At 33.0% G+C, this 24,170-nt stretch overlaps 2 protein-coding genes across 4 annotated transcripts; both read left to right on the forward strand.

Annotated features, from left to right (window-relative positions):
• Window positions 1-5,742: 5,742 nt before the first annotated feature.
• On the forward strand, window positions 5,743-14,134 carry LOC120215108 (endoribonuclease LACTB2-like). Its single transcript, XM_039212876.1, has 9 exons — window positions 5,743-5,865; window positions 6,522-6,597; window positions 8,664-8,741; window positions 9,084-9,169; window positions 9,773-9,846; window positions 10,893-10,938; window positions 11,974-12,083; window positions 12,407-12,581; window positions 13,867-14,134. Exons 1-9 carry the CDS (start codon window positions 5,743-5,745, stop codon window positions 14,059-14,061), a joined length of 963 nt encoding a protein of 320 aa, XP_039068807.1. The 3' UTR covers window positions 14,062-14,134.
• A 5,153-nt stretch (window positions 14,135-19,287) lies between these two features.
• On the forward strand, window positions 19,288-20,421 carry LOC120215230. 3 transcript variants are annotated; one of them, XM_039212956.1, is made up of 2 exons: window positions 19,288-19,698; window positions 19,729-20,391. In XM_039212956.1, the coding sequence occupies exons 1-2, from the start codon at window positions 19,320-19,322 to the stop codon at window positions 20,280-20,282; spliced, it is 933 nt and encodes a 310-aa protein (XP_039068887.1). In that variant the 5' UTR covers window positions 19,288-19,319; the 3' UTR covers window positions 20,283-20,391. The 3 variants fall into 3 exon arrangements, with proteins under 3 accessions (XP_039068887.1, XP_039068886.1, XP_039068885.1); XM_039212955.1 differs by having other exon boundaries at window positions 19,288-19,693; window positions 19,724-20,391; XM_039212954.1 differs by having other exon boundaries at window positions 19,288-20,421.
• The last annotated feature ends 3,749 nt before the right edge of the window (window positions 20,422-24,170 follow it).

The following is a 24,170-nucleotide window of genomic DNA, read 5'->3' on the forward strand; positions in this document are numbered from 1 at the left end:
TTTTGGTCATGTGGCCAACTTGGCTTTTAATTTTCAACAATCTCTTACTTGAAGATTTAATTGGAACAATTATATCTTCACACCATTCTTTCTACCTTGTACCTTCATGTTTCTTACGTCTCTGACAGGCCACAAGAGGACCTACACCGAGTAAATGTATCAGCATTTGCCACCTTTGTCATGGAATATGCTATGTTGTCTTTGGTATGGATCTTCTACATATCTATCATCCCTTCTTCCACCTTTTCACGAATGAAGTGGTACTGAACTCGTATGTGTTTTGTCCTTGAATGAAATGTTGGATTCATTGCTAGATGCAAGGCACTTTGACTGTCACAAAATAGAGAGACATACTCTTGATTGTGCCCAAGCTCCTCCAATAGCATCTTCAACCAAATTGCTTATTTACTGGTTTGTGTAGCTGCTACATATTCTGCCTCTGTTGTGGACGTAGCCACAATTGACTGTAATTTTGAAACCCAGCTTACAGCTCCACCAGCAATTTTGAACACATATCCTGTAGTATATTTGTTTTGATCAAAATCCCCTGCATAGGCAGAGTCTACATACCCATTGATTAGTAAATTTGATCCTCCGTAACATAATGCAATATTTGAGGTCCCTTTGATGTATCTCAATACCCTCTTTACTATATTCCAATACCCTTTGCCTGGATTCGCCATGTACCGACTAACCACTCCCACTGCTTGTGCAATGTCTGGTCTTGTGCATATCATAGCGAACATTAAACTTCCCACTGCTGATGCATATTGTACTCGAGACATCTCCATCCTCTCTTTTTTACTTCTAGGACTCATACTAGAGGATAATTTGAAGTTAATAGGAAGATGGGTATAAATTAGCTTACAATCTTGCATGTTGAATCTTGACAATATCTTCTTCAAATAATTCTTTTGTGAAAGCCAAATTTTCCTATTACTTCTGTCTTAGTGAATTTACATCCCCATAATCTTGTTTGTTGATCCCAAGTCATTCATTTCAAATTCCCTAGCCAATTGTGCATTCAATTCTTCGATATGATCTTTCTTGGGTCCTGCAATCAACATTTCATCCACATACAATAACAATATAACAAAATTGTTATCACCATACCTCTTGAAATAAGCACAAAGGTATGCATTAAGTTTGTTGTATCCAAAGCACATAATGAAGGAATCAAATCTCTTATAACAACACCTCGGCGCCTGCTTTAGACCGTACAAAGATTTGTTCAACCTGCAAACCAAGTTCTTCTTTTCGTCTTCTTCAAAACCTTCATGCTAGAGTATATAAATCTCTTCTTCAAGATTTCCATGAAGAAAAGTTGTTTTAACATCTAGTTGCTCTAGATGTAAGTTCAATGTAGCACACATTGCTAAAACTACTCAAACTGTTGTTAGTCGAACCACAGGAGAAAATATTTCATTAAAATCAATACCTTCTTTTTCAGCATATCCTTTGACCACCAGTCTTGCACGATATCTCTCCACTTGATCGACACGATTTCGCTTGATTTTGAAAACCCATTTGTTACCAATTGCCTTTATTCCTTGTAGTAGTGACACAAGATCCCATGTATTATTTTTATGAAGGGCTTTAATTTCCTCTTGCATCGCCATCATCCTCAGTGAAGCATCTGAGTTGTTTATTACCTCCTGGTATGTTGATGGTTCACCAACTTCTGTTAAAAGACAGTATGCAATATTACCTTCTATAACATAATTTGAGTGCCAATTGGGACGTTTTCTCACACGATCTGATTGACGAGTTGTTGGAGCTTCAAAACTCTCTGGTTTTTATTCATCATGTGCTACTTCTGCTTCAGAAGAATCTCCTTGTTCAACCTCCTTTTCCACATGTATATGTGTAGTCTCTGACTTTTCAGTGCTACTATCTTCTTCTTTTCTTTGTAGCTTATATTCTACAAAAATAACATCTCTGCTAATGATTACTTTGTGGGCAGTGGGATCCCACAAGCGATACCCCTTTACACCATCAACATACCCCAAGAATTTGCATTTCCTGGATTTTGGATCCAACTTTGAAATTTCTTGGGAGTTGTACATCACGTACACAACACTTCCAAACACATGGAGGTTTGAATAATCAGCTGGTTTACCAGTCCACATCTCTATTGATGTCTTCAGCTCTATTGCAGTTGATGGAGCTCGATTCACCAAATAACAGGCGATATTGACTACTTCTGCCCAGAATGATTTTTCTAGGCCTGCATCCCTCAACATTGCTCTTGTTATTTCTAACAAGGTTATGTTCATCCACTCTGCCACTCCATTTTGTTGATGAGTGTTTGCCACTGTGAATTGTCTTTTGATGCCTTCTTTTCTGCAAAAGTCGTCAAATTCTTCACTTGTGTATTCTCCTCCATTATCTGTTTTGAAACACTTGATCTTATTTCTAGAATCAAGTTCTACCCGCGCTTTGAAGTTTTTGAAAGTTGAAAACACATCTGACTTATTCTTAATAGGGTACACCCAACATCTCCTAGATTAGTCATCAATAAATGAGACAAAGTATTTTGCTCCGCCTAGGGATGTAATTGGTGCTTGCCATACGTCAGAGTGAACCAATTCTAGAACACCTTTGCCTCTAAAATTTGATGTGTTGAATTTCACCCGATGCTACTTACTTGTTATGCAATGCTCACACAAAGGAAGAGATACTTTTGTTAAGCCTGGAAGTAGTTTTTTCTCCATAAGGACTTTCATTCCTTATTCTGACATGTGTCCAAGTTTCTGATGCCATAGCATTGCAAAATCTAAACTACATGAGGCAATAGAGGCTTCTACTTCTAGCAAAGTCTCTCCCTTCAACATGTACAAGTTTGATGCTATCTTTTCGCCTTTAAGCACCACAAGCGCTCCACATAACACCTTCATGATTCCATTATGTGTTTCAATCTTGCTTGCATTATTATCCAACAATCTGTAGGATAATAAATTTTTCTTCAGACCTTTCACGTGCCGCACATCTCGAACAACTTTAATTGTTCCATCATACATCTTCAATTTAATGGTTCCAACGCCAACAATCTCTAAGGCATGATCATTGCAACTATACACAGATCCTCCTGAGACAAGTTCATAATGATGGAACCATTCTTTTCTTGAGGTCATATGATATGTTGCTCCATATCAATGAGTCATATATATGTAAATCTATTTCTACTTTCCACGGTGGTTGACGCTTATCAACATAGAGCATCTCCATCATCTGAAGTGTTTGCGGTATTACCTTGTGGATTTGAGTTTTTATTTAGACTCCAACAATCCTTCTTCAAGTGACCCTTCTTTCCACAGATGTAGCAATTTAAATTCTTCTTGCTTCTCGACTTCGATCTACCATGTTTGTGACTGTTCCTTTGGCCACGTTTTGTTGATCTCCCTCTCACCGTTGTCAACACTGTAGATTTACTTGTCTGTCTTTCTTGTTCTTACACCGATTTTCTTCTTGTAGAACAGCAACTACAACGTCATCGAAGACTAGACTGGTGACATTATTGTTTGTTAAGTTGATGATGAGTTGATCATACGAATCAGGTAGACTTTGAAGTAGAAGTTCAGCACATTCTTGTTCTCCTATTGTACATCTTAAGGATGTAAGCTGAGAAAATAAAGTGTTCAACTTGTTTAAGTGCTCCGTCACTAAAGTAGATTCCGGCATCCAGAGAGTGTACAATTTCCTCTTAAGGAAAATTTTATTGTGCAAGGATGTGGCCTCGTACAATTTGTTGAGATGATCTCATATCTCCTTAGTTGTCTTCTTCTCCTCGATGCTTGACAATACTTCATCTGCTAATGCTAGATGAAAGCTTGCCATAACATTCCCGTCCATTTTGATCCATTTGTTGTCATCTATGAAATCCACCGACCTTTCACTGATAGTTGCTAGACAACCGTTTTTCCTCAGGATTGCCTTCATTTTTAATTTCCACAATGAGAAATTTCTCTCATTGAATTTTTCAATATCAGATTTCGCTGTCATAGCTTATAATACAGATAGTTCCCACTATTTCACTATCGTGAATAGTTCTCTGGAACCTTCAAATAATGGGCAATACCTTCTTACTTTCTTATGTTGGAGGATCCACCTTTTGGTGGCAACCACAAAGACAATAAGCAGATATTACACACTCAAATTTGGCTCGGATACCAATTGTTGCGGAAGACGGTTATCGGATAAAGCAAAATCGCAACTAATAATTTGAGAAAATAAAAATGAATATAAAGAAGACACAAGTTTTACGTGGAAAACCCCTAAATAATATAGGGTAAAAACCATGGACAACGGTAGAAGAATTTCACTATGAGAAAATAAGAATTACAACTTCTATCGATCTAACAAGGAGAAAACAATGATAATTCTCTCTTGATAAAAAGGAGAAAACAACTCTAAAGAAAACTGTCTAAATTCTCTAGTATTGGAGAAAGCTAGAATGATTTGGGATGGTTTTGAAGCTAAATGAGCTAGGGTATTTATAGTTGAAGCTTAAGGACTATTCTTGTAAATACCCTAAAAGTAAAGTAACTAAATTGGGTATTTTACCCTTGCACATTTTCAACAATTACAACTCATTTTTTTGACTCCACCATTCGGTGCATTAATGCACCACCAAAAGCCACCGAAAGTGTTTTGGCCATGTGGCCAACTTGGCTTTTAATTTTCAACAGTGTGAGCATGGGTTAACAGACATTCTACCTTGAAGACCATGCAAAATTATCTCTTCTTTGAATCTGCTAACCGATGGAGTTCCATCCACAAACTCAACAATGGCGATCTCAGGATCCATGAGAACAAACAAAAACAAATGTCCCTTGTAGTTTTTCAGGATGTCCACAAACTTCACAACGGCGATCTAGACGATCTCGAAATCCAAACTTAAGATAAGTATTATGTGTTAACGAATCAAATTCAAATATTTCCGATTCATAGACCATCAGTAAGAAATGCCAAGATGACAAATATGAAGCCAGTACATTGGCGCTTGTTCTCCGAAAAAGATGGCAGCTAGTGGTAAGAATACTAGCCAGCTTAGTGGCTGAAATCTAGGTTCATTGAGGTTGAGAAAGAAATGGAGAGAGAAGGGAGAAAGAAGGAAATAGCAGAAAATGAAGAGAGAGAAAAAAAGAAAAATATTTTTATTTAGACCAAAACATTTTGATTTTCTATAAGATTCAAAAGTACGTCGTTTTAGTGTTGATTGTCACATCTTAACATCGTTAGAAAGTTATCAGTCAAGTGACAAAAAAAACATAATGTGTAAAGTTCAGTAATTAAATTAAAAAAAGTAAAAGTATAATGAGTAAATATGACAAAGAGTAAAATTTAATGGCTAAATTTATAATTTATCCTTTTTAAAATGATCGAATAAAGATAAAAAATATTTTTTTTTTGAATAAAAGTGAAGGCCAAGGTCATTACAATAGAGAGCTAATTGCGAATAAAAATCGAACCATGAAGGTCACGAGAGAGATGAGGGGCGACTTCGTGAGGAGTTTCTATGTGTATGCGTAAATGACCATCAGTATTAGTATTGGATTTGGCAAGGCAATCAGCTGCGGCATTAACTTCACGACGAATGAGGAGAAACTCGACCATCCAAGGTTGTGAAATGAGTCTAGCGATGAATCGAACAAGGGAAATGGGGCTAGAAGAGGCCGTTGAAGAAGACACTAATTTGAAGGCTTCAACACTGTTCATTTGGCATTGAAGTCACTCGATTCTATGGAACTATGCAAGTTGAAGGCCTTCAAAAATGCCCAAGATACCTTTGGTGATTGTGGCTTTGTTGCTCATGGAGATGCATTGATTGTGGATCCAGGATGCCGACGTGAGTACCATGAAGAGGTATGAAATACCTGTTTCTTTCATGGTTTTCCCTCACTTTCTTGAACCAACTAATTTCATTTTGAGCTAACTTCTGCTATGTCACTGAGTTATAGTTTATTTTGTCCAAGTTAACACCTCACTTCTTTGAAAAACCAAAAGGTGCCCTTATCCATGATTTAGTTTAAATAGGATTCTTGGCTGGATTTTCTAGTTTACTCTCAATTAAAGCAATAACCTTTATGCGACCTTGCAGCTTCTCTGGAAATTGTGAAATATCATTTGATTGATCTTTCATTTCAATATAGAAGTTATTTTCCGGAGGCAACTTGATAGTGATTACATAATGTTCAGTTTCATAATTTGATCATGGAAGCAAAATCTGTGCTTTACAAGATGGCTCACACCCATTTCACACTTTACTGTATGGGAGCATTTTCACATTGGATTAGAGTATTTCTATAGCAATTCCTTTGTTCTCTTTTGTCAAAACAAACTAAAGGGTAGATGCTCCAGTAAAATGGGAAAGGAAAATGATCATCTGAAGGATTGAAACTTTGTTTAGCTTAGTAAAATAGATTTTATAACACCTTAGTGATAATGTGATCTTTTTTTCCTTTGGTTATTCAGCTCTGTACTTTTCACTTGATATTGACATAACTGTTTTGTTTGATCAGCTCAAGCAAATTGTAGCTTCCTTGCCTAAAAAGTTGATTGTCTTTGTTACCCATCATCATCGTGATCGTGTTGACGGTCAGTTTCACTAAGTACTTCTAACTAATATCATATGAATTTTGCATTATTTAACCTCTTCATCTATATAATTTACATCATTTATTCAATATTTGTTTGTTGTGAGGCACTTCCCTAAATATTTTAAAGAAAGGGATTTTCCTGTCAATAAGAATATAGATGATAGATTTTGGAATAATTTGGCTAAAAAAAGGAAAAACTAACCCAAGAGTAATTAGGCTGGGTTAGTTGAAAACTTGAAATATAAAGCCTAAACATGAGAATTAGAAAGAGTTCGGTTTGAGGAAAACAATTAGGGGGATATTGGTTGGTTTCTGTTAGTTTTAATCTATTAAGCTTTTGATTTAACAGCATTTACTAATTATATATATATATATAAGAACGATTTTAAAAATTATTTCTTAAACCATTTTGTCAAAAGTTCATTGCACAATCTTATCAAACATTCTCAAGCCTTCAAATTCTGAAAAACATTTTTTCAAAAAAAATGTTTCACATCTTACTAATGTCTTTGAGATATTTAAAACCTGATTTTAGTTGAATTGAAAATGTTTTTTTATGTATTTAAAAACATAATTTTGAGAATTCAAAATCAATTAAACAATTCTGAACTAATTAATCAAAATATGCAATATTGAAATTATTTTTAGAAAAGAATGAAACTCATTAAGCTTAAGGTTTTGTTATATCAAAACAAAGATCAATTCAAAGCTTATGAAGATAAACCTTTCCCCTTATGATAGGACAAGATAAACTTGCTGGTGAAAACTCTCCTAAAATCATTTAAATGTTTTCAATAAAAGTTCCCCTTCAATAATTTTTTTTGCCGTTGCAATTTTGCAAGAATAAGCAAGGAGATTTTAAACTATAAATTTCAATCACCAACACTTGATAATTTGTTGCATTGGAATAGAAGGTGATGCTCCACCACCCAGCGAAGCACTTCCTGCTTCTACCGATGATACTATTGCTCTTGTTGACCATTTGGGTGTTTTTACTATGTGTGAGTATTGTTGTTTTGGATTTTGGATGTTTATGTTTAATCGGATTTTGGTTATTTTCTTGTGCATATTGAATATCTTATGAACTGCATTGTTTTAGATTGATATTCTCCCATTGAGATTGATTGCTTTTGATAAAACATTTGATATTTTCAAATTTCTTTTTCTTTGATTGAGATATTTTCAAATTTCAACAAGTGATATTATGCTTTACTCGCTTATTGATATGCCAAAAATGGGTTGAATTAGAGAAAATGCGCCTATGCTCATATTGTCTATGTAATAATGTATTGATATTGAACACTAGATAAATTGATCACCCAAGTGTGCTTATTATAATATAATCTTCATGCAATTGTGCTTATTGTCTATGCATTGGCAAGGACAGGTGTTTATAGGAATTCCCTGTATTTAACTTGTTGACAATTGGCCTGCTTCTACACTTTATTACAGTGGTTTTTCATAGAATTCATATTGTTTTTCATTTTAAGCCTTTATGGTGTCTGTTGATGCTTCATTGTGTTTGTAGTCTTTTTATCAAGAACTTTTATCAACAATAATTTTTTTTGCTAAGTCGGTAAAAAAATTCTTCATGCGTGAATCTTAAATGTTGGTTGCTTTACGCGGATATGCTTGACTGGCATGGAACTTGAATTTTGAATGAAGTTATTAGTCTTAATAATTTTCTAGATTGATAACTAGCTTATATTTATCCATTTAATGGGATTGATGATTGATGTGAATGAACAATCGGCCTTGTGTTTTCTAGAAGACCAAGGAATCTTCCTGGAAGTACGCTTTAACTGTTTTCTCTTGTATGATTATGAGGCTAATAAGTCACTTCCTATAATGAGGTCCAACAGGCTGCTGACTTCACTATTTATTAAAAAAGGATGTATTTGGAACCATATTTCCATGTTATTTCATAATGTTATACAATCAACGAAGGCTATTCATTACCATTTTCATGCCAACTGAGATTATTTCTTCTGAAGTAACATTCTCTTAGTTTTATATTTATGGTTCAAGTTTCTATACTCTATACTGATTGATGGTTTTCTTCAGGTCTTTCTGTCATCCAAAAATGCAATCCTAATGCTACACTGCTTGCACATGAAAACACTATGCGTCGCATTGGAAAAGGTCAGAAATGGTGTTTATGTTTGAATTCTCATCATTTTATCATTTTCTTTCAAGAGTCTAGCTGCTAATTACACTAATTGGAAAGGACGACCCAACTCTAAATTCACTTTCATTCAGCTATTAATAGAAAACAAAAGACTACTAAACATATTTCCCTTTTCTACCATGCGAGGCAGGTAATTGCCCCATCCAAGCCTTATGGTTCATTGAATGATGGAAATAAGTATATACCCCATTAAACTTGAATAACTTGTCATACATATAATTATTTCACTCAGAACCTTGATTTACATCACAATTCTCTGTCAAGATCATGGTTTGGTTGTGGTCATATGTTGACAGGTGACTGGTCTCTTGGCTATACCTCAGTTTCTGGAGGAGAAGACATTTTGGTTGGTGGTCAGAGATTGACCGTCATTTTTGCTCCAGTATTTCTCTTTTAACTTTCTATCTCCTACAATTTGTTCTTTCTGTTATTTTTTTATAAATGGCTAGGTTGCACTCCAGACGTTGGCCTTGGTCCTACCTTAACAGACACACTGCAAGATAGGAAGAAAAAATGTCACAATTTTGAAGTTGTGATATTGTAATTTTCTTGGAAATTAACTTGCGTATTACTGATCCTCATGTTGTGATATGGTAACTTTGAATGGCATTTATGGAAAACCTTCATTGATGTCCTCATGTAGAAAGGAGTACATAGTTATAACTTAAAATAATGAGCTGCTTTATTAATACTACTTAATTATGGAGGTTTGTTTACTAAGTATTAGGAAGCCCAAGGTGCAGTTCCCAGTTGGCTATTTCAAGATCATAGAGGTGTTTATCAATTAATATGGCATTTGGAAAACGGAATAATAAGAATATATAATCGTGCAGTACTTGGTTAGTTTGTGTTTATATTAACACCTAATGGGCATCTAATAATACAGTTCTTTGTGATCACTAATTTTTTCAATCTCTTATGTGCAATTTGGATGTGCAACTTTCTGTTTTATCTGGATCTAAGAAAAGCATTCTTCTTAATTCAGGGACACACGGATGGCCATGTGGCATTGCTTGATGTTAGTGCTAACTCATTAATTGTAGGCGACCACTGTGTGGGGTAAGATTTTTTTTGTCCAAAACTCTTGAATAACAGGATAGTATAAATAAAAGAATCTAAAAAAATATTCTCTACTTGTTTGGGCATGAAAAGTATGACTTACAAAATATTCTCTTATGAGTGTTCGCATATATTTACTTTGGTGGAAAAGGAAGATTTATATTCTTGTTGATTAAACTAAGGTTGAACCTATGGCCATCATTCAAATTGAAAGGCTTCAATTATTGACATTGTGGTGTTGGAGTGAGAAATCATAAAATTACTGACATTGTTGTTTAAACACCACAAGCACGTGAAAATACTCATTTAAGAAATTAAAAAAAGAAACAGAAACAGATAGAAAGAACTTCCTTTAGTTGTTGAAGTATGATTTGTTAATAAGGTTTTGGAGAAAAGGTTTGTTGCAAAGAAGGTACATGAAGAGTAAAAGAAATGCATATGTTAAAAAGGTTTTGTAATTAGGATTCAACATTAAAATTGTCAAGTAGCAAAATTTTTAGATCCATCTTAAGCAAACACATCCTTCATTCGTTAATAATTAGAACTCATCCTATTTTTTATTTTCTAGTTTAAAAGATATTTTTTGAAGTGATGACATGATAAGATTTTGTTAATATGCTTGCAGTAAAAAGTAGCAGAGGAAGCCTTCTTTAATTTTTCATTACTTACAATTTGTTATTTTCTTTTCAAAAACTTTAATCTTGGTTAATGAACAGAGCAGTTCCGTCAGGCTGGTTGTGAACTTTATGGTGTGGGTGTGTGACTTAAAGCCCATCCAATCTTGTGAATCTAAAATGATTAATAGCTATGGTTTGAGATTGGCCTGTAGCTTTTAAAGGTTTTTAACATATGAAAGTTTACATATCATCCAATTATGTTCCTATTCTACAATGGGTTGCAGAAGGTGGTGTTACTATACTTGAAAAGATGAACCCATGCAAAATGACTTGATTCTGAACCTAAACTAATAACATAGGCTTTTCTATTCTTAATTCTTATTTTCTTCATGGAACTCCCTTGCTAATACTCCTGTGGATTTGTCACAGTCAAGGAAGTGCTGCTCTGGACATTACTTCTGGTGGAAACATGACTGTAAGCACATTTGAAAGCCCTGGTGATTTTTTTTGCATACTAATTCAATGGAAAATTCAATAACCTTTATCTATCATATTTCAGTGTTTTCTACTGATTTATTTTTTGTTTCCTATTGTTTAACTAAACATTAGCTGAAGTTTTCCTTCAATTGTATTTGAAGTTATATGTTATGGGGGAACATAAAAGCCGCCCCCTTGGCCACGCCAATTTTTTTAATTATTAATTAATATTAAAAAAATATATTTTTTAAAAGAATAAATAAAGAAAAATTTATTCATCTCCCCTCAATTAAAAAAAATTATATTTCTGAAAATTAAAAAAAATACTTTAACCCCACCTTAATAAAGAAAACTTTATTCGGCCCCCTCAATTTAAAAAAATTATATTTATGAAAAATAAAAAATATTTTAACCCCCGCCTTAATAAATTCCTGGTTCCGCCCTAAAAGGTATATGGAGAGTGTTATAGTTAACTAGAATTTTATTTTCTGAAACAAGACCATAACAGAGTTGAGATTGGCACATAATAAATGTATTCTTGCAGAAATTTCTGCTGTTTTGCTTCTTTTAGCGTCAAAACTTTAGTAGTTGGGTTCAATTTGCTGCGCCTAAATAATACCCTAACCTTTACATCTATACCGGTAAACCCTTAACCTTTTGATCTGTATCAAATACCTTGGTAGATGGACTCGACTATGAGCGTCGTATACAAGTATACTCAAATTTTTATAAGGTTTTCCATATATTTGGAGAATCATAACCTCGTATTTATGTCCGATTATGTGCTGGATATGAGTGTTGAATACCAATACTTTAGGGAAAATGAGAAATTGGAGCAATAAGCCCTGAATATAAATCAATCTTTTGTTTGAAACAGGAACTTATTCAGGTACAAATGGAACATGAGGGCTTACTTAAGAATTGTATAATAGTCCGGTAGTTGCTTTAGTATTTTAGCCTAATAAGTTTTTTCTTCTACTTGAGCCTTATTGTATAACATTGTTTCTGAATGAAATTTCTACATTATATGCAGGAATACTTCCAAACAACTTTTAATTTTTTGAAGCTTTCACCCCATACCTTGATCCCCATGCACGGGAGAGTGAACATGTGGCCAAAGAACTTGCTTTGTGGATATCTAAAGTATGAAGCAATCTTTACTACTTCGATTACTACCGCTCTACCTTGATCAATTCAAAATCTATCTTGGGACATCAGAAAACTCGTTGAGTCTAAACAATTGACAATTAACATTTCTCGTCTCAGAATTTCTTTTTCAAGTTTCTTGTTTTAGTTTGATGATATCATTCATAGGTACTTGGACAAAGTTTTGCAATGTTGACAATTAAAAGTTAGGCTGATAGTTATTATATACATAAACTCATTTTTTGTTGGATAATTTGACTCTCTAGCGTCATGGAATTGCAAACAACATAGAATTTTATAGAGAGATTCCTTCTTATCAGGAACCGAAGGAGCAGAGAAGCAAGCATTTTGAAAGCCATAGAAAATGGAGCAGAAACACTGTTTGACATAGTTGCTAATGTGTATTCCGGGGTTGATCACAGTTTCTGGATTGCTGCTGCGTCAAATGTCAAGCTACGTGTGGATCATTTAGACCAGCAAAAGAAGTTACCAGAGGTATTTTTCTTATCAGATTTTAGGATAAATTCTTCTTCCTATGCTTATAATCGATTGCATATTTTCATAAAACTGCACTCAGTTGGGAGTCGTCATTTTCCTCATCTCTAGCATGTAACTATCTTTTTATTTTTGTTTGATTATTATAGTTATATAAAATCAAATCAAAGTAACTGTACTCATATGGACTAAGAAAATGTTAGATCAATTACGTATCTTAATAGTCTTTTGCAGGTCATTTAGTTATACATGAATCTCCAGCATTCTTTATGCTAAAATACTAGTGGATATTTCCTTCTTTTCCAGAAGATATATCTGAAATTGCTGGAATCTTGACACCATGATCAAATAGTTGAGTATTTTCTAAAGCATGCCTTCAAATGATTATCTTCCTTTATTAGTTGGTGTTGGGTGGTGTTATCTCACATTGGTTACTCACGTTAGGTGTTCTATGGTCTTAGATTCTAAGATGGGTCTCTCCATATATAGCCAATCGGTTTTAGGTTAGATGTTTAAAGTGGTATTAGCTCCCAAGGTGGTGGTATTCTCGTTGCCTCTTGTGAGTTTGTAATGTAGTGTGCCCTTTAGTATGGTAGTAGATTTCATTTAAAATGGTAAAAATAGGTTCCAAGGGGTAACTAGGGTTTGAACCCTCTGTGTTGATTTGACATTTTAAATTACCTCAACATTGAGCCATCACAGAGAATACTTGGAGAGTATCATAGTTGATTTTAACACATTTAACTAAGAAGCATATAATTTGAGATGGTCAGCCAAAATACATCAAGGAATTTCCTTTATGCTCCGTTTCGAAAACCTATGCTGCTTATAATTGGATATTCATTTTGGATTTAAAATTATTAGGATCAGCATTTCAGTGTCTTTACATTATTGAGACAACTGCAACCTTTACTGTGAGAAAAAAGCAGGGCTTCTCGATGGAAAATTTCGTTGACAGTTTCGTTGAGTTTGAGAGCCAAGTGTCTGCTCTTGACACAGACCCTGGAAAGCTATGACTGTGGACCACAACTCACCTACATTCTCTATTGGATGGCCTTCTTATATATGCAGCTTCTCTGATTCACCTAAAAACTTGGTACATTTTACATGCAATTATAATGTCCTGCCAGATCTGAACTAGTTTCATTATCGAATAATAGAAACTCACGAGGGATATTTAATTATATATATATTTTTCTTAGACTGATTCATGTTTTATCATAAATAAGCTACCGGGATGGAAAGATTCGTTATCGACTTACTGTTGCTGAATTGAATCATGTAGGAATTTTCTGTTCAGAAGTTGCATAGAACTTGGGCACCTTTCTTTGTGAGGTGGACATGTGCATGTCTTAGAAGCAGGTGTGTGAAGCTGAAGATGCCTAGTTTGCTTATTACTGGGACGTTGGTTGGCATTGCTTGGTATTTACTCGATAAAAAGCATGCTTTGATCCGAGTGCAAAAGGGAAAGCGGACATGATTTGGATATTTGGAGTTGGCTAGAGGCCCTGGCAGCATTCATCTACTGGTAAATCAATAATCAGTTGTTTTCGAATGGCCAAAAATGGGTTGTTGCAGTAACTTATGGTAGATATTTATGAATCGTGATATTGATGTATTGGATTTCAGTTCAGAAACGGTAGCATCTTTATTTTTTTAGTATAATCACTGATATCTAATTTATTAATCGATTAATCTATATCGGATATTGCAGAAGATTAGGGACGTTCCTTCTAAGGTATTGCTGTTAATTGTCCTTGTTCAAATTCAATAGCTTTTAAACCGGAATTTAGTTTCTGCTCGCAACAACGATGCGTTCATTACTTGGTTGAGATCGTTTTAGGCGCCTAATTTGCATCACATTATTTTTTTTATTCAACAATGACAACTGGATTTCACTAATAAAAACAATGGAAGGAATCGGAATTATAACATATTCAAGCATTAAGAGAATAATGGGAGACAATAGTCACCGGAAAAACTTATACAAAAATAAAAATATTTTTAATTAATCACCGATATGCGATCTATTGATCGACTAATTCAGATCGGGTACTGCAGAGGTAAGAGTGATCTTCCCAACTTGGTTTGCTCCATTTGTAAACGCCAAGGTTTAAACTAATCAAAAAAACAAATGTCATGAAGTCTTTGTGCAAGCACCAAAACAACTGTAAAGGTAGGGACGGAGCTCCCTTAAGGCCCTAGGAGGACCCAACCCCTGTTAAAATTTATATATTCGATATAATTTTAATTTAATAGTATTTTGATTCATGTAAAAATAAAAATTTAAATTTAAAATATATAAAAAATATAAAAATATAAAAATTTATAAAATATTTAATCAAGTAGGGGTCGAACTAAAGAATGATAAGTATGTGTTCTAAAATTTTTGGTATAATTATAATTTAAGTCATTGTAAGTTTAAATATTAGATATATTAGTTGTCTTTTGAGTTTTGAATTTTTTTTATTTTTTATTTAGGGTGAATACAAGGTAATATATGTACAAAGACCTTCAACTATTTGACAATAATCGCTCATACCCCTACATGCGTGCTTGAACTCGGGACCTCAAGGATAACAACAATCCCTTAATCACTAAGGTCGCTTGGTTTATGCTGAATTTAGATGTTAAATACCTAACAAGTCTTTATATTTTTCTTAAATAGTCTAATATTTCGGCTCCTACCAATATTTAATTATAGCTCCGTCCCTGTACAAAGGTATGCGAAAAGCATACCAAAAGTCATAAGGATCGTGCCACAAGAGTAGAGAATACGTGTCACGAAAGCAGAGAAAAATATGTCACAAGAACATAGATTCTTATTTAAAATTGAAAAAAAAAGAAAGTAAAAAAAGAAAAGACATACAATGAAAAAACAAAAGAACTAATAACCACTGACAGTCAGTAATCAATATTAGGATTAATACCGTTACTAGCTAAATAAAAACCAAAGGAATAAATGAATAGGATAAAAAAATATTAAGATAAAATCTAGATTAAAAAAAGTGCATCACATTATCTTAATGAAGTATCATAAACTAGAGATAACGAAGCAATTTGAAATGACTTTTTAACAAAAGAAAGTCTCCTCTAACACTAATAATTAGACAACTCATGTAAACTAGTGTAATTAACATGTTTCTCCACAAAATAAAACAACTTTATTAGAGTGGTAAACATATTTTTGTACCAAAAAAAAAACATTTTTTTGGAGTGGGGTCATACATAAACATTCATTTTCCTTCCCCTATGATTAGCGATATTAAGGTGTACAAAAACAACACTGATTTCCCTTTGCTGAGTTGTTCTTAGGGATGGCAAACGGGCGGGTCAGGTACGGATATTCCCTCCCCCATCTCCATACCCACCTAATATTTTTCAATCCACCACCCGCCCACCACCTATGATGGGTATAAATTTTCAAATCCACACCCGCCCACGTAGGTACATTTTCAAATCCACACCCGCCCACGCGGGTACATTTTCAAATCCATCCCCACACCCACTACCCACTAGCGACATACCCATCTAGACCCGCCTGACATCAAACTAATGTGATGTTGGAGTTGGTTCCCAGACAGTTCGTGATGGGATAGCAGCGCATGCTTCAATTTGTCAGAGGAGTGGCTCTACGAATGTTATGGAGACAGATTGTAGGGAGAATGTAGTCGCAGAGCTGGATTGTTGTGTTGCTTTCGATGTTAATGCTCATAGTGCGCCTAATATGGGTTTTGAGGGGCTAAAGAACATGTAAACTGCTGCTTTTGATGTTAATGCTTATAGTACGGCTAATTTGTGTTTGGATGGACAGCATGGGCTAAAGAACATAGAAAGTGACGTGGTTAGTGGGATTATGGGTTTAATCAAAGAGCCGAATATTTCCCATATTAAAGACTAAATATCCTTAATATTTGGTTAAATTATATGTTATATATTATACAATATTAAAATTTATAAATTAGTCTCTAAAATTACACCTAAATTCATAATGGTCCAAAATTTAATAGATATTTAGCTGGGCGGGCGGATGTGGGGCGGGTAATGTCTCAAACCCATTACCCGCCCACCACCCCGACGGGTACCACTTTATAAATCCACACCCGTCCACTACCCGCTAAAATTATACCCATCACAGCTCCAATTGGAGCGGATGCGGTGCGAAATCCACGAAATTGTATATGTTTGCCGTCCCTACAGTTGTTCTCTGTTTGCTGAGGTGAACATAAATATTTTTTAATAATTGATCATATTTATTAATTATAGAACATGTGTATGTAACAATAATATATTTATTAAATTATATCAAAAGATAAAAATTTATATACAAAACTATATAAAATCAAAATTTTCATTTAACGCTATCTATTTCATTAAGATTTATTTATAATTTTAAAATGTTCAAATAAACTTTTCACCCACCATGAATCAAAATCTGAGGATGGGTAGGGTGTAGAAGATGTTAGGCGTTTCGTGACATTTGACAACCAATAACAAAGTTGGATGTGTAATGTAATAGCAAAGGATGGAACATAAGTTGTGGCAGCACGTGAACCATTCCAAAACCCCAACCGAGTGGTGTATGACTTTCAAAATTATTATAGAAATAAAATTTTAAAATAAAGTATAAAAATACAATTTAAAATTTAACTGTTTGAGATTACAGTTAAAAAGTGTGTTTGAAAAGATAAAATATTCATTATATACATTATATTAAAAAGTGTGTTTGAAAAGATTTATTTATATACATTATGTTATAAATTAAAAATATTTTAATATATAAATCATGAGTTTTATTTACTTTTAATAATTAAAATAAATTATTAAGTAATAAATTATTTTTTAAGGATGTTAGTATTAAATTATAAAAATATAAATATAAATACAGAATTGAGTAAAATCCATATATTAATAAGGATAAAATTATCATTTGCTTCTAAACGTAAAATTAAAAATGAAAAATTTAAAATTCTTAATTTTTACAGTTGGTTTGAATCCACTATTTTTATCATAATTTTTTTATTTATTTAACATTAATTTAACTATCAAAATGAATTTTTAACTAAAAGTACTTTAAAAATATTACCAAACCACAATTAGTCAAAACCCACAAAGAGTAACGTGTAAAACATTGTTCATTCGCAAACACAAACAAAATTTTCGGACAAACAAATGTGAACAAAAGAGAGTTGGCCCAATACCAATATTCGGATGTGTCCGCCTACCCATCTTCCGACCACCTAGGAGGTGGTGCGACTCGGGGACCACCCACCAACACCCAAATCATGAACCCACCCAAATTAATTTCGATGGTAGTAGTTTTTTTTAATGATTAATACAGGTTGGATATTGTAGGGATGATGACGACTCTTTTAATTTAGTTTCCTCCATTCGTAAACGTTATAATTTAAATATTTGATTTTATTTAAGAGATTTACTGACTCATCTCACTAGATCAACTGATTATTTATAATCGTTTGGTTTATTTTAATTGTGGGTTGTGGTAGGTTAAGTCTGTTTATAAAACTTATAATTTAATTAATCAGATCAACTGATTTTATTTAACTTCAGAGGTTTAAATACTTTGTAAGCGAATGAGGTGGGACCACGTCAAAATATAAGTGGTGGAACAATTCCCTTTAGTGTCCACCACAAATTCTTCCCTTTATTTTATGTACTTCTCTGTTCGCAGTGATATCACTCACCGCCAAACAACCACAACCACAATCTCCACAGACCAAAGTTGCCTCGAGGACAGCATACATTATTTAAAATAGAGAGAGAGAGAGAGGATGAAAACAAAACTGCATTTAATCCATAAATTTGATAATTCTATCAGCTTAGTCCTTGAATTTTTTTTTCTAAATTAGTCCCTGAATTTGTATTTTCTGTTATTTTAATGATGTAACACCTTAATGTTATATAGTTTGACATAATATTAGAATACCATATTAGAGACACACATACGATTTTATGTTAAGATAACACAAAAAAATTAGAAAGGATAAACTTATAAAATTTCAAGGGATGACGAAAACATTCTTCAATATAAGATATATAAAAAAATATAAAATATATAATAATTTTAAATTTTTAAGAGACGACTATCACATCACATCAAGAGATTAAATGTTGATTTATTCATCTTAAAAACAAAAGCGTAAAATAATCATAGATAATTAAACTATATTAGTTAATTGTTAACTTTTTAAAAGTTATAAAAATATTTATTAAATTTTCTAAATGATTAGGAAATAATTATCAATCATTCAATTTTATTAAAATATTAAAAAATATCATTAAATTTTTAATATAATTTTTAAAATAAAAAACATATAAAAAGGATGAAATGAATAAGTTTTATTAATTTGACCATGACTAAAACTAGAATGATCCATGATATAATTTTTCAAACTCATCCCCTGGTGAAGCAGTTTTATGAATAAAAACACCAATGTTATGGCCTTTGCGTTGCTGACTCATCCATCCCATCTCAATCTGACGTGGTCCAGAATATTCTGCACCATGAACCAATTGTTATCTTATCTGCCATCTCAGCACCAACAATTTGCTTTTGTTTATTTCTCTGTTGCCTTTAAATCCCCAGGCTACCCTTCTTCTCAAACCTCTTCTTATCTTCTCCTTCACTCTCCAAAACTCTCGCTACCATTTATTTAAAATTTTATTTCCATTGATTTGTTCCCATTTTTTAACATAAGGCAGTGTTTGGATTCAACCATGGAAATTTCAGCTATCAACAGAATAAGCGATTTTGAAGCTAGCATAACCTTTCTAAACAACCCATCATTTCTTTCCCAAATTTATGCCCTTTCTTGGTTTCAAGCTTACCATTTTTGGAAATGGGGAGCTTTGATTCTTGTCCTACTAGCCTCCTTATCTACCATAATCAATAGACTCAATATTTTGATCATCAGATCCCGACGAAACCGTTCTTTAACCAACCAACCTCTTCTTTACGGCACTGATTTCGACACTGACACAGACAGCTCCTCTTGTTCATCATCGGACGACGAAGGAGAATATGACGAGCCCTCCGCTTCTCAAAACTGGCGACAAGTCGATGAGGATTTTCGAGTTAGGGGGTCGGGTCATTTCATCGACGATCAGTGGAGGAACGGTCGTTTCACGCTTCGGAAGAGGAGAAGCAGCATCGGCGATCTATTTTCTTGGGCTGAAGAGCTAACCAGCGGTAAAAGCGTGGTGAAGCTCTGGGATAATCTCGGATTAGGGTTCCGTTTGGACCTCGATGAAAGCGATAATGTTTTGAACGTTTACGACGTTAACAAGGAGACGAGAATGGGGTCTATTTTCGGGGGGAAGAACGAGTTTCAGGCGGTTTCGGCTTCGTCGCCCGCAGTTGTCGTATCCGCCGGCGCCGATTCTTCAACTGGACGAGTCGCTGTGAGTGTATGGGACACGCGCCTTCATTGCCGGGGACCGGCGATTCTCACAGAATGGAGCCCCAAAAAACCAATGGAGAAAATCTCAGCGGTTAATGCTGACGGAGTCGATAAGGTTTACATCAGGGATCACGTGACGGGGACGTTAACGGTTAGTGATATGAGGAAGGCTAGCTCGCCGTTAAGCAACGTAACGAATTCCGACGTGGATACATGGTGGGATGCTGACGCCGTCATCGTCTCGGACGAGTCGGTTGACGAGTCAATGGGACTCAGTTAACCCCGTTTATTTTGAAAGAATAAAACCTGATTAAAATGTGAACAACGAAAATTCTGAATGGTGGAAGGACGCCTTTGTAAATATTCATTTATCATAATATTTATTTTTATTTTAAATAATATTAATATAATTGGTATTACGTATCTTATCTTGTAATGCGGAATATTTTTTATGTAAATTATGATAGTTAAATTATTTATAACCGTTTAATTCTTGAATTAAAAAATTATTAAATATATTTGAATTTATAATTTCATAAATATTATAATAATTTTAAGGGAAAGAGTTCCCAAACTTTTAGATATTTGCATTTTGACCACATAACTTTTAAAACTTACAATACAGTCATTAAACTATCAAATGAACTTGGGACTTGACATACCCTAAGCTAGAAACCTAAATGCCATTTTATTTATGATATTTTATAGTTTGAGATTAAAACGAAAGGGGAAAAAAGAGGAAGTGGACAGACAGATAGAAAGAGATGCACGTAGGGTTACATGCCACATTACTCTCAGCATTCTCTTTTGATTACTTTTCTTTCAAAACTGAAACGCCAAAGTGTAATGTGAATATCTTTCTCTCCCTATAAAGATCAGTTCATTGCCTTGTTCTTATTTCTTAGTTCTTCTCCTCGTTAACATTTTCTTTGTCTAAAAGTAAACGAGTTGATTGGTTTCTACTCCGAAAGTTTTTGACTTTGTATTCGAGTTGATTGTCTGCAAGTTAACTCTGTCTTCATGTTGTTCTAACTTGCTTTTGGATGTTAAAGTGTGTGTTTACCATTTGTTTCGAAGCTTTTATCTGAGGTTTTGGGAATATCTCATCATTTAAATTAATGGTGGAAACAACTTCAACCCTACGTGAGCTTGGTTAACGCATCGGCAATGTGTGCAATAGAGAAAGGAATGAAAGGTGAGAGTACTACTTTAAATTTCATTGCAGAGATTGCAGCTGAACTGTAACGAGAGAGAGCGAAAAATGCACAGCTTATGGAGTGAATAACTGAATATCATCACTTGAAGCTCAAACATAACATAGGGACAAGGAATTTTTTGCAGCTTTATGGAGGAAGAAGAAGAAGTTGCAGCTTTATGGAAGAAGAAGAAGAAGGGTTAACGGAGTTAACGTGCCACGTTAGATAAAAATAACGGGAGGTAACGTCGAGAATTTTACTGAAAACAAACTAAAAGTTCAACGACTGTATTGCAATTTTTAAAAATTGGGTGACCAAAATGCAAGTATCCTAAATATTAGGGGACTATTTATATACTTTACCCTAATATTAATTAGATTGATATTTTTTTTGTAAGAAACTAGATTGATACTTAATCAACCGAATAGAGTAAATTTTGAAATTTGATCTTTGTAAAAATAAATTTAAATTAATAAATTATGGATGTCGAAAATTTGATTCGGTTAAGATATTGGAAATCTTTGCCTGAGCTCTCTTAGGGACCAAGTCACAAGCTTATGTATAGCAAAAGTAATATGCCCCAACGTTATGGGCACGTTGAAATTGCTACATGTTTTTGTTGCAATTCAGTTCAGCTATTCTTTTATACATACTAAAAATTGTGACACCGAATTAAATACAATAAAAGATTTTTTTTAAAAAGATGATAAAGTCAAAATAATAATAAAATTATTAAAATTATGTAAAAGTCAAAATATTAAAAAAATATGAAAATATTTTTTGATGATTAGAAAATGCTTTTTAAATATTTTAAGAAGGTCTTTGAATTTTAAAATTAGTGAAATTAAACCCTTAATCACTTTATTTTTATGATTTAATTACTTTTTAAGACCATATTTGTTTTAAAGTTAAACACTTAATCCCCTCATAGTTCAATCATAGCTTTGTCTCTACACGTCATACAAAATTAAATATTTATTTTGAATAAAAAAATTAAGAGCTTAAAATAAAAATAAAAATATAATTCAAGAACTTAGTTTGACCAATAAATAATTTGAATACTTAAAATGATTATATATAATAGTTTAAATAATTATTTTAACTAAAAAATAATTTAATGAATTAAAAAAAGTAAAATATAATTTAAGGATTTTTTTAGTTTAGGCCTTCAAAAAGCTTAATGTAAAAAAAATTCAAACTGTACTCTAAGTTAATTTTAGGTGTTTAAAAAAAAATTTCGTTAAAAGTAAGTGTCCAGTGTTTTCTCCGTTACACTTTTTGATGCCTAACATTTTATCTGTTATGCTTTTAAAGGCCCACACATTAACGGTTGTTAAAAAATCTGGTAAGTGAGACATCTCATGTTTCTATTTTAGCTTAATGTAAAAATATATGTCCAAACTATACTTTAAGTTAACTTCAGATGTTAAATGTTTTCGATGTTACACTTTTAGGAGTTCATGTTGTAACAACTGTTAAATTCAATCGTGTTTATATATATATATATATATATATATATATATTTAAATATTTATTTTAAAATATATATAAACATGACACATGTCACTTAATATTTTATATCAATCCTTAAACTATGACTTTCATCTTAAATTGTTCTCTAAATTTTAAATATTTTATATTAATCCTCAAACTATCAATATCATTCTATTTTAGCCGTTAATTTTACTGAATAAAAAAACCATTTACTTTTAGAAATCCGAGAAATTAGAGAGCCTAAAACCAAAGGCACTAGACATCCCGACACACAATGACACAAAAATACATCAGAAGAGAACAACAATATATAAACAAAGTTCGTAAAGGCCTCTACAAGGCAATTTTCTGATTGAAACTAGGCATTTCAACATTTGTAAGAACCAAGGATAAACGGATCGTACCCTTAAAAATTTTAAATTCTTTTATATTTTAATTTTTTTTATAAATTTTATTAATTATCTAATTTTACATTCATACAAATTTTTATATAACATTTTAAATTCGTACTTTTAACTTAAATTTTTACATCTATCTTTAACATCAACCAAGCTGCAATGACATGAGAAGTTCCCAAAGGTGGTATTCAACTCAATGCCACTAGCGGCAAGAATACAAACACGCAAATTGGACTGTAAAAAAGAAACCCAAATGCAAGCTTGTCAACTTCACAATTTATACGCGTAGAAGCAAGGACCACATAAGATTTTATGTTAAAAAAATATTTAAAATTTTTTATAGAATAAAAATAAATTATTAATAGAAAATAAATAAAATCTAATATATATATATATAAATTTAAAAATTTTAAGGATGATCACCTCTATATCCACGGGTGCATTTGAGTGCCGGCAAATGAAGGGTCATCGTCTCCATGTCCAACTTCCAAAGCAATCTCCTCGCCAATTGACTATGCCTTGGTGCTTGAATCAAGTTCATAGAGGACATGTAAAATGGATTCACTCGTAGTTCTATATGGAGGGCATGAAGGTACAAATCCAAAATAAAAATCTTTTATCAATAACCTTAAATTACACAAACTAAAACATTAATTTTTTAATAGTTTAGGATTATTATAATTTACACGGTAATATCTATTTAAAATCTTTTTAAATTATTGATAATGCATACATACACTATAAATATGATTACTCGAACAAAAAATATTAGAATAAATAATACTCTTTTTAACTATTTAATTGTCTTAATGAATTGTAATACGTATTTAAATCTATAAAATTTGTAAGTGAAATATTTTTTTTTCTTGTAAGGTAAATTCAAATGTTAGTGGATTGAGAAAAACTGTTTCAAAACACACTTTTTCAAGTTTTAATTTATTTTCGGTAACGTGTTTTATTGTTATTAAAAAAGAAAAAGAGCACGTGGATCTACCTCGAGCAATAATTTAAGGTAAGTGGGCAGGAAATGTAATAAAATGCAATTGGTTCTATTCCGCTTTTCCGTCCAAATGCCACAAT

Source organism: Hibiscus syriacus, unplaced genomic scaffold (genome assembly GCF_006381635.1).
Source record: "Hibiscus syriacus cultivar Baekdansim isolate YM2019G1 unplaced genomic scaffold, ASM638163v2 tig00110114_pilon, whole genome shotgun sequence".
NCBI classification, from domain to species: domain Eukaryota; kingdom Viridiplantae; phylum Streptophyta; class Magnoliopsida; order Malvales; family Malvaceae; genus Hibiscus; species Hibiscus syriacus.

Bases quoted from the DNA above. Each gene is read 5' to 3' on its own strand.
- LOC120215108 (XM_039212876.1), top strand. From the start codon at position 5,743: ATGGAACTATGCAAGTTGAAGGCCTTCAAAAATGCCCAAGATACCTTT. The intron at 9,170-9,772 runs GTATTTCTCTTT...TTCTTAATTCAG, and splicing joins TGACCGTCATTTTTGCTCCA to GGACACACGGATGGCCATGT. The intron at 12,582-13,866 runs GTATTTTTCTTA...TGAATCATGTAG, and splicing joins AGCAAAAGAAGTTACCAGAG to GAATTTTCTGTTCAGAAGTT.
- LOC120215230 (XM_039212954.1), top strand. From the start codon at position 19,320: ATGGAAATTTCAGCTATCAACAGAATAAGCGATTTTGAAGCTAGCATA.